The 11,086-nt window shown below is 40.3% G+C and overlaps 1 protein-coding gene across 1 annotated transcript; it reads left to right on the top strand.

Moving 5' to 3' along the window:
- Nucleotides 1–9,242: 9,242 nt before the first annotated feature.
- On the top strand, nucleotides 9,243–9,875 carry LOC131060630 (G-type lectin S-receptor-like serine/threonine-protein kinase At2g19130). The gene has a single exon (XM_057993942.1). The coding sequence runs from the start codon at nucleotides 9,243–9,245 to the stop codon at nucleotides 9,873–9,875; it is 633 nt and encodes a 210-aa protein (XP_057849925.1).
- Nucleotides 9,876–11,086: the final 1,211 nt, after the last annotated feature.

Consider the following 11,086-nt stretch of genomic DNA (forward strand, 5'->3'; position numbering starts at 1 on the left):
TCCATTCTTGAGTTCGAAAGCAAAAAAGGTGGCATGTCCGTCCTGAAGAAATCTACGAAGTTTCTTATGATCCATCATCATAGTGGTGTGCACCTGCAAGGAAATTTTTAAAGATGTGAGTTTAAGAAAAAACTCAGTAAGAACCCGGGGAGTGTCCTGGAATTTCTCTTCATTTCTGCATTTCCAGATCTGCCATAATATGTTAGAAGATAAAATATTCCAAAAAATATTAGAATCAGCTTTGAGACCTTTAATATAACCAGTAACAATTTCAATAATGGAAACATGAGTAGGGTAGTATATGCCAAAAAGATTCCAAATATTTCTAGCAAAAGAACAATCAAAGAAGATATGTTTGCTGGTTTCTGGAAGATTACAAATTTTGCAAAGATTATTATCATGGTTATTTCTCTGAATAGGAAGTCTGTCAAGAATAAAGAGCCATTTAAAGCATTTAATTTTGGGTTCCACCCAACCTTTCCAAAGAATAACGAAAAACTTCTTCCAAGAAGAAACATCCAGCGAGGAGTACCAGATTTTGTTAATATGGCCACGGATGGAATCATCATATGCAAGAATTTTGTAAATGTTATTAGCTTTAATCTTGGATAGGATGGTCCCATCCAGCCATTTGCATTGTAAGTACCTTTGAGAATCAACATGGCAGGTAGAAGGGAGATTTTGCGTTGCTTTAAGAATCATGTTATAAGTTTTTTTCTGAGAGTTTGGGAGACTAAAAGTATTTTTCAGTTCCTCCCAGCTAATTAAATTATCATGTTCAAAAATGTCAATAAAGCTAATGATACCTTTGTTGGCCCAATGTTTGGCAGAACAGCCCTGTAGAAGAGCAAGGGGTTTCCCTGAAAGTTTAAGATTCCACCAGATGGACCTTTCACCATAAATTTGAGTATCATCATGAAAGCCCTTGTTAACAATAAATGGTCTAACAATATTCCAGGCTTTCCAGATAGATTTAAAAACTTCCGACCCTTGAACTGAAATGGGGAAGTTACCAATGACTAAATCATTAAAGGGCATGTTATTCCAGAATTTAGCCTTAGTAGGAAAGCCTCTCTCAATATTATTCCTAACAAGAATCTTCCATGGGGCATCTCCATTCATGGAGTGAAAGATCCATTTGGCAGCCAGGGATATACCCTGGATCCTAAGGTCTTTCAGTCCCAGCCCTCCAGTAAGTTTATCAGTACAACACCATTTCCACTGGACAGAGTACATTTTTTTTTTTCCTTGACCATCAGACCATAAAAAATCTCTAACAGCCTTCTGAATCTCAAAAAATTGGTAATTACTAAACATCCACGCAGAGGAGTAATAAATGTTGTAAGAGGATAAGATTTTTTGGCAGACCTGAAGTCTACCAGCAAAGGAAATAGCACGGTTATGCCACATATTCAATTTTTTAGTGTTTTTACCTTTGACCCAAAGCCACATGTCTTTCAATGAGGGATTTATGGCAAAGGGGATGCCAAGATATTTCACAATCTTTTGGGGACCTCCCCATTGGAATTCATAATTTTTAAACCATAAATTATGTGTAAAATATATATTTTTTAAATAGACTAAGTTTTACACTTAATTTATTGTACTGTATTGTATATTTTTTAAGTGTTTTTATTAATTTTATATTTTATATTGTAAATATAAAATTAACATAGAAATTTATGATTTTAATTTTGTAATAAAATTTGCATTTTATATTTTATTCATTTTTAATTTTATATTTTTTACTTAATATAATAATTAACTATAAAAAATAATATTATCTCTTATATTTGATATTTACTTACATTTTTAAATTATATTTTCTTTGATCTTTAATTTTTTGGTTAAATTTTTTAGCTAATACTTCATATTTCTTTTAAAATAGAAGTTACCAAAAAAATTGCTTTATACTTTACAATTAATTAATTAAGAAAATGCTTTTTCATAAAAAGAATAAATTTCGTGTAAGTTTTTTTAAGTGGCAAGTTTGAAACAAATTTAAGAGTAAAAGTTTCATCTTTTAAATTTCCTTTCTGAAGCGGCAAATTTTACATTTTATACATGCATTTATCCACCAAAAGCGGCTATACATGAGGACCAAAAAAATAATTAACCTGCAGTTATCCCCCATAAGAAGCTATTTACGAGGGCAAAAATAAATTATTAACCTGCAGTTATCCATGGCATATCACGGCCATCATGTATGATGAGTGCAATTTTGGGGGCTGCGTAGACGTTGCCGAAGGCAAGGCAAAGGGTGAAGTAGATCTAAAGTCATCGAAAGAGCTGTGGATAGCAAATAAAGAAAATCAAGAAAACTTTGCTTCTCCGATACAAGCAAGACAAACCAACTTGTTTGTACCGTGTTGTTCGATGTAATCAGTGCGGTGAAACTATTCATCATATAACTGGTTCAAAATGAAAAGACTCAATCAGAGGAATATGCAAGACTCAACAAATATTCTTCTTCCAGGACAAAGGATCAGAGTAAACCAAAGCCTCATTGGATGGCCTTTTCAATTCAATCATCCGGGTGAATTTGGCGCCTTTATTCTTCCGATGGAGAGAGAATTCAGCCTTACTCTTCTGGTAGACAGAGGATTTGGAATGGAAGATGTTTACTTTTCAATCAAAACATCGGCCTTACGCTCAACTTGATCAGGGCGGAAGGTTCAATCTTGTTCTTGATAGCCCTCACCCTCGGATCCTTGCCTACTGAAACTCCCTCTATCATGCGAATATATCTGTTGTACATAAGTTGTATTTGAGTAATTATGTATTTCTTGGTATGTACAGCTGGGACGGGAACAACTGGCTCCCTTCTTGGGATTCCACCTTTTTTCTCTCTCTCCAAGGCTCTGTGGATCCACCATTGCCAGATCTTCTCAAACACAGAACAAAATACAAATCGATGGAACTTTTATCAATCATGTTTCCTGTGGGAATTTTTATATTGAGTATTGGGTTGTGGAAGATATTCAAGAATCGACGAAAGGCCATTTCGTCGACCTTCTCTGAATCGACAAGTGATCCTACAAGATTGAGCTACAGGACTCTAAAAAGAGCAACTGGAAATTTCTCGGACAAGCTCAGTGGAAGATGTTCTGGTTGTGTTTATAAAGGAAAGCTGAGAAACAATACTCTTGTGGCTGTGAAGATGCTGGACAGATCTGTAAGGGCAAGTTAATGTAAATCCGTTTTATGCGCAAATTGCTGAGTCTGTTAGTCGAGTCGTGACTGGGTCAGAGTCGACTAACTCTCATCATTCCTATAAAAGCTCTGTCTCCCCATGTGGCTCGACCTCTGTTCAACCCTTGCATGTCCAATTTACTGCTGGGAATGCAAACTGGTTGATGTGGCGAGTATGTGTCGACAGTCGAGCTTGTTAAGCCGAGACATGTTCTCACGTGGAGTGCATGGCCGACGAATGGAATATGACTCATAATTTTGTAACGGTATTTAAGCAGCTAGTGGCAAGTTTAATTGATGTGAGTTCGTAGACTAAGTCGTTGTCCCAGGTAGACACGTCTTGTTGGCTTTGTATCTAAACAAACATTGCATTGCTCGGAGGAGTGTGGGAAAATGTGGTCATAAGCTGAAACAGAGCTGTGAAAGATTGGTTCTACTTGTAGTCTTGTTCTGCTAATAATTTGAAACGGGTTTTGTTGCCAGATCTTGGTGTGGCATCTTTTTCCCCCTCTCCATTGTCTAAATCTAACGTGTCCATTCTTGTGTGTATGTCACTTTTATTAAAGAATTTTAGTTTCGACTTGTTTTGAATAATTTAACATAGGCGTAGTCTGTGAGTCGAATTCTCCTGGGACTCCTCGAGCTAGGTGAGTCGACTTCACGGTGCCGCACAAGGCGACTGAGTTTAAACCTTGTGCCAGTTGGTATCAGAGCCACAAATTGTCTATTTCTGATTGTGTGGTAACACAATGTCGGATAGAGATCCTGGAGGGGATTCTGATCCAGAACGAAGAACCGAGCAGGATTTTGCATCTAGTGCACGCGTACTGGACATGGTGAAAATCGCGACCAACCCAGGACGCGTGATTGGCTGCAGGATTTGGACGCTCGTGTTTCTGCAACTGGAGCCTTGGAGATGGATGATCGCATTAATTCCCTTGAGGCTGAATACAATGAGCTCTTGGTGGAAGTTCATGCGACGAAACAATCTCTCGACGCCCTTCATGAAGAATGCAAGTTCCTACGTGATACTTACTCATGGAGGGGCTCAATCTGATAATAAGAATCCAAATTTGATTGAATTTTATGATGGTAAGTGTGATGATAAAGTGCTAGAGAATTTCTTCTGGGACGTCGAGGAACTTCTCACCAACCTGTCGGGATTATCTGATGATGCTCAAGTAAAGAAGGTCGTTTCCTTCCTCACGGGAAGTGCTAAATTATGGTGGAGATCAAGGTTGATGGATAAGCGAGTTGGACGCCCTGTAGACGACATTGGTACCTGGGAGGAACTCAAACAGGCACTGCGTGAGCAGTTCCGACCTGGAAACTCTGAGTGGGTGGTTCAAGCTCAGTTTGACGAACTTAAGCACACCGGCAAAGTTCGCGACTATGTAAAAGCATTTCAGACACTGGTTTTGGAAGCTCCAAAAGGTATGATTGATTTTGAAAAATTGTATCTATTTATGCGTGGATTGCAGCGAGGGGCTCAAGCAGATCTATGCCGCCAAAACGTGCACTCTCCCTCAGGCCATAGCTGCGGCCGAACGCCTTCTTGATTTTAAAGGAGACGCAGCCAAGGGGTATGGCGGAGGTAAGTCTGATGTCAGCGACAAAGGGAGACCATTCAGAAGGGAAATGAAACAATGCGGAGGGCCTCCTTATGTCAAACGTTCTGACTCTAAGGGTAATAAGAAGGGAGAGAAGAATCATAACGAGCGCCTGTTTGAAGCAGAAAAAAAACGGGACAAAAGCTATTTTATATGTGGACACCCAGATCATTGGGTCCGTGAATGTCCAGAACGACAAAGGTTAAACACGGTTTTGTCAAATGAAAAGCCTGTAGTAGAGTCGGGAGCAATTCAACTCCTTACCACGATTTGTGGGGGATTCAATCCAGCTACTCAAGACACCTCAACTCAACATGAATTATGCTTTGTTGAGGTCTTCTTCGGTCAAACCAAGCTCCTTGCGATGGTAGACTCTGGAGCAACACACTGTTATATAGCAGCAGGTAAGGCACGTAGGCTTAAGCTGGTCATGGCTGAAGGAGAAAAGTCTTTCAAGAGTGTAAATGGTCTTGTTGAGAAATGTTTGGGTGATATCCGAGGAGTCAATATTCGAGTCGGGTCATGGTGTGGTACCATTAATCTGGTAGCCATTGACATGACAGACTTTGATCTAATTTTGAGGCAAGATTTCATACGTCAATCTTGTGCAGTAATTGTGCAGTAATTGTGCAGTAATAGCTCCCCACCTAGGTTGTGTGATTTTCTTAGATCCCATGTGGCCAAGTATGCTGCAGCTGCTAAGGGTAGATTTGGATAAGCGGGTGGTTTCTGCCATGAGTTTGCGTCGGGCAATCCGTAAGGATTCCAGTACTATTTATCTGGCTGTACTCCTAGGAAACTGGGATGAAGAAGTGGAAGTTCAATCCACAAATCCAGAGATAGTAAGAGATGTCATGAACCAGTACTCAGATGTTATGCCTGATCAGCTGCCAGCAAAACTCATTCCAAGGAGGTATATTGACCATCGGATAGAACTTGAGCCAAGTGTACGTCCTTCTGCTAAAACGCCTTATCGTCTATCCGCCCCTGAAATGAAAGAATTGAAGAAGCAACTTAAGGAGCTCACTGAAGCTGGTTTCCTCCGTCCTTCATGGTCACCATATGCTGCTCCTGTCCTGTTCCAACGAAAGAAGGATGGAACCTTACGACTCTGTGTGGATTACAGAGCTCTTAATAAGCTCACAGTGAAAAACAAGTACCCACTTCCTCTGATAGCTGACAGCTTTGATCGGCTTTCAGAGGCAAGATATTTCACTAAGTTAGACCTACGGCAAGGGAACTATCAGATACGTATTGCTCCCGGGGATGAAGAGAAGACTGCTATCATTACACGATATGGTTCTTATGAATATCTTGTTATGTCATTTGGCTTAACTAATGCTCCAGCAACTTTTTGCACTCTCATGAATGATGTCTTCCGACCCTTGCTAGATACCTGTGTTGTTGTCTACCCGGATGACATCCTGGTCTTCAGTAGAACGGTGGAAGGGCATCGGGCTCACCTGGCTAAAGTATTTGAGCTACTACGGCAACACAATTTATTTGTCAAAAAAGAAAAATGTTCTTTTGTACAGACTGAAGTCCAGTTTTTGGGACACATTGTTGGACATGGTATGTTGAAACTAGATCTAGAGAAATTGCGAGCTATAGAAGATTGGGAACCACTCAGGTCAGTTCATGAGGTGCGTAAGTTTTTAGGATTGACAAACTATTATAGGAAATTTATTTTCAGTTATTCTAAGATTGTTGCTCCTTTAACTGATCTTTTAAAGAAGGACCGAGGCTGGAAATGGGGTCCCAAACAACAAAAGGCATTTGAACAGTTAAAGGGAAAACTCATTAAGCAACCAGTCTTGGCATTGCCTAAGTATGGTGAACCATTTGAAGTACAAACAGATGCCTCAGACTTTGCTTTGGGTGGAGTCCTCATGCAGGATGGTCAACCTGTAGCTTATGAATCTAGAAAATTAAATGACCGAGAAAGGAACTACTTGGTACATGAGAAGGAAATGACGGCTATTGTACACTGTCTAAGAGCTTGGAGATATTATCTTCTTGGGGTGTCGTTTGTGATAAAAACAGATAATGTAAGTTCAACTTATTTCAAGTCACAATCCAAATTGACACCTAAGCAAGCTCGTTGGCAAGAATTCCTAGCGGAGTTTGATTTCGAACTCCTATATAATCCTGGACATCACAATATTGTGGCTGATGCTTTAAGTCGAAAGGCTCAATTAGTCGCGTTGATGGAGCATCCTGAGTATGGAACCAGTCGGGTTGGAGTTACAAATCATGTTCTGGAGAGAATCAGAGAAGGGCTTGAAAATGACACTCAAGCTTGACAAATCATCCTGCAGTTAAAAAGTGGTCTAACACGCAAATTTCATTTGCATAATGATTTGTTGTATTTCTCTGAAAACAGATTCTATATCCCAAAGTGGGGTGACTTAAGGAAGGAGCTTCTGTTTGAATGCATGACTCGTTGTGGGCGGGTCATCTAGGGCAGACAAGAACACTTGCACTACTGGAAAGAGCTTAGTATTGGTCGAGTATTAGGAGTGTTGTGGAGACCTATGTTCGAACTTGTCTAATCTGCCAACAAGACAAGGCTGTCACACAACTACCAGGGGGTCTTCTACAACCACTCCCGATACCTGTTAAACCTTGGGCAAGCATAAGCATGGATTTTATTACTCAGTTGCCCATGGTGGATGCGTTTTCCAGTATTATGGTGGTGGTTGACCGTTTCTCCAAGTATGCGGTATTTGTTTCTTGCAAATTCCCCTGCCCAGCTGAACTTGTGGCTGAATATTTCTTTCGGCATGTGGTGAAATACTGGGGTATACCACTTAGCATTGTTTCTGACCGTGATCCTCGGTTTACATCAAATTTTTGGACTGAGTTGTTTAAGTTAATGGGTACAAAGCTTTTAATGTCCACTGCCTATCATCCTCAAACAGATGGGTGGACTGAACGCATCAATGGTGTTCTGGAGGACTATTTATGCCATTTTATTTGGTCGGATCAGACCAATTGGCCACAATTATTGGATATGTCTCAATTCAGCTATAATCTACAGAAGTCTGGAACAAGCCAGTATTCACCCTTCGAACTGGCTACTGGACAGCAGCCGCTAACTCCTCATTCGGTATTGAGTGGATATCTGGGCCCAAGCTTTGAAGCAGTGGATTATGTAAAGAAATTCAATGATCAAATTGAATTGGCAAGGAACAATTTGATAAAGGCTGTTGAACGTATGAAAAAGTATGCTGATATGCACCGCAGACCAGCAGAGTTCAATGTTGGGAATCCAGTTATGCTGAGAATGGATCTAAGACAGTTTAAGCCATTGAAAGGAGTGAGTGCTTCCCTAATTCGGAGATGGGAAGGTCCCTTTGAGGTGACTCAGAAAGTTTGGTAAAGCGGCTTATAAGCTGAAGTTTCCCCTACACATGAAAGTGCATCCTGTTTTCCATGTCAGCCAGTTACGGCCATATCATCCTGACGAGGATGATCTCTTGCGCAATATTCCTAACCGTGGACCTGCTAATGTCTTAGATCATCCTGAGGAAAAGGTTAAAGAACTCTTGGCAATGAAAACCAGAGGATACGGGAAGAAGGCTTACAAGGAATTTCTTATCCATTGGGAAGGTAAGCCAAAGGAAGAGGCAACTTGGGAAAGAGCCGAATCCTTGTGGCGAGAAGAAGACAAAATCATACAGTTTCTTGAGGGGAACTCTACTCAGTCCCACTGAGTTTTCAAATTATGCCCCAGTGCTAAGATGACTCAATGCGGAATTAAAGTCTGAGCACCCACGCCGGGGGCGTCGCCTGAATTTGGTGGGGGAGAATGTAAGGGCAGGTTAATGTAAATCCGTTTTATGCGCAAATTGTTGTCTGTTAGTCAAGTTGTGACTGGGTCAGAGTCGACTAACTCTCATCATTCCTATAAAAGCTTTGTCTCCCCATGTGGCTCGACCTCTGTTCAACCCTTGCATGTCCAATTTACTGTTGGGAATGCAAACTGATTGGTGTGGCGAGTATGTGTCGACAGTCGAGCTTGTTAAGCCGAGACATGTTCTCACGTGGAGTGCATGGCCGACGAATGGAATATGACTCATGATTTTGTAACGGTATTTAAGCAACTAGTGGCAAGTTTAATTGATGTGAGTCCGTAGACTAAGTCGTTGTCCCAGGTAGACACGTCTTGTTGGCTTTGTATTTAAACAAACATTGCATTGTTCGGAGGAGTGTGGGAAAATGTGGTGATAAGCTGAAACAGAGCTATGAAAGATTGGTTCTACTTGTAGTCTTGTTCTGCTAATAATTTGAAAGGGATTTTGTTGCCAGATCTTGGTGTGGCATCTTTTTCCCCTCTCCATTGTCTAAATCTAACGTGTCCATTCTTGCGTGTATGTCGCTTTGATTAAAGAATTTTAGTTTCGATTTGTTCTGGATAATTTAACATAGGCGTAGTCCATGAGTCGAATTCTCCTGGGACTCCTCAAGCTGGGTGAGTCGACTTCACGGTGCCGCACAAGGCGATTGAGTTTAAACCTTGTGACAAGATCAAACAAGGGCAAAAATGAGTTTGAAACAGAGGTGAAGACAATTGGTTCTATTCACCATGTAAACTTGGTACGCCTCATTGGCTTCTGCAGCGAGGGAAACTACCGCAGACTGTTGGTGTACGAGCACATGGAGAATGGGTCTTTAGACAAGCACCTCTTCAACAATACATTTGTCCTTCCATGGCTTGCACGCTTCAACATCGCTCTTGGCATCACAAGAGGAATGAATTACTGTCATGACTATTGTCAATCGTGTATTGTGCACTGTGATTTGAAGCCCCAGAATGTCCTTCTCGATGCCCACTTTGCTCCCAAAATATCAAACTTTGGCCTAGCAAAGCTCATGTCGAGGGAACAAAGCTGCACTCTTACAGTTTTAAGAGGAACGAGGGGCTATCTGGCACCAGAATGGTTTGTTGATGTTCCCATCACTGTGAAAGCAGATGTGTATAGCTATGGCCAATTGTTGTCGGAGCTCGTCAGTGGAAGAAAAAACTTCATTCCCACAGGAAGCCCCAGAAAGCAATATTATCCTCGTTGATCCTTGAAGGAGATTCTGCAAGGAAATATTGAGAGTGTGTCAAATCCTAGGCTTGGCCGTAAGGTTGACCTTGATCAAGTGGAATTGTTGGTGAAGGTGGCATTGAAGGGAACAGTTTCTCTAGACCTACCATGGAAGAAGTGGTACGAATGATAGAAGGGTCCATGAATGTATCGATACCCTCAAATGACAAGGTAAATCTTTTATCAGAGAGCGATGAATTTGAGTGATACTTTCATACCTTTGTTGCTTAGAGACAAGGTTTGAAAAATTATTTCTAATAGAAAAATATGTTGAAAAATTGTAATTATAAAATGTAGGTTCAGTCTGTTCAGCATGTAAAATGTATATATATGCATAGTAATTGTTGTTAAAAAAAATATAAACTGTATTTATACAGAAAATATTATTTTTTTGTACTCTCCAATTTTTCTACATGATATCAGAGCTGATATGATCTTGGGCTTGCATAGTAATAGAACAATCAATTTTAATCTCTCCAATTTCAATAATGAGAATGCTGCATATTTATTCTTTCAAATTAATTGGAGTGCAAATTTACATTCGCTAGAAATCTCACAACGACAACCTTTGGACTTTTTGGACAATTCTTTATTTAAGAGCAATTTTTTTAATCGTCTTGTTGTGTTCGTCTACATGCATAAGTCTCCAAAATAGTTGAAGTGGTTGTGCGGTGTCATTCCAAACAATTTTTTTGGGTTTATTTGTTCCACTAAAAAGTCAGGATTTGCGCTGTGATTCAAAGCCCCACAATATCCTTCTCGATTCCGAGATGGAACCCAAAAATATCAGACTTTGGACTAGAGAAGCTCATGGCCAGAGATCAGAGTGGCACCCTTACCATTTTAAGAGGCACAAGAGGGTATTGTGCTCTAGAATGACTGTGCGATGTGCCCATTACTTTGAAAGCAGATGTGTACATAGCTATGATCAGATGTTGTTTAAGCTCATTAGCGGGAGAAGGAACTTGATAACAGAACTCAACTTGGAAAGATAGAACCATTCAAACCTTCGATACAGTTCATAGTTTTGGGCCTACCTCTAACTCGTGATGAAAGGAAGACAAATGAAATGAATAAGGCTAATGCATTTGGAGTTTCTTCAAACCCCAAAATAGGAGGAACCTCTAATGAGGTTCCTAGCTCTAGGTTTGATTCTCTATTAAAGTTAAAATGGTTTGCGCTAGGGAG

The sequence above is a fragment of the Cryptomeria japonica genome, chromosome 7 (assembly GCF_030272615.1).
Source record: "Cryptomeria japonica chromosome 7, Sugi_1.0, whole genome shotgun sequence".
Taxonomy (NCBI): domain Eukaryota; kingdom Viridiplantae; phylum Streptophyta; class Pinopsida; order Cupressales; family Cupressaceae; genus Cryptomeria; species Cryptomeria japonica.

Coding starts and splice junctions, on each gene's coding strand:
- LOC131060630 (XM_057993942.1), top strand. CDS start 9,243: ATGAGTCGAATTCTCCTGGGACTCCTCAAGCTGGGTGAGTCGACTTCA.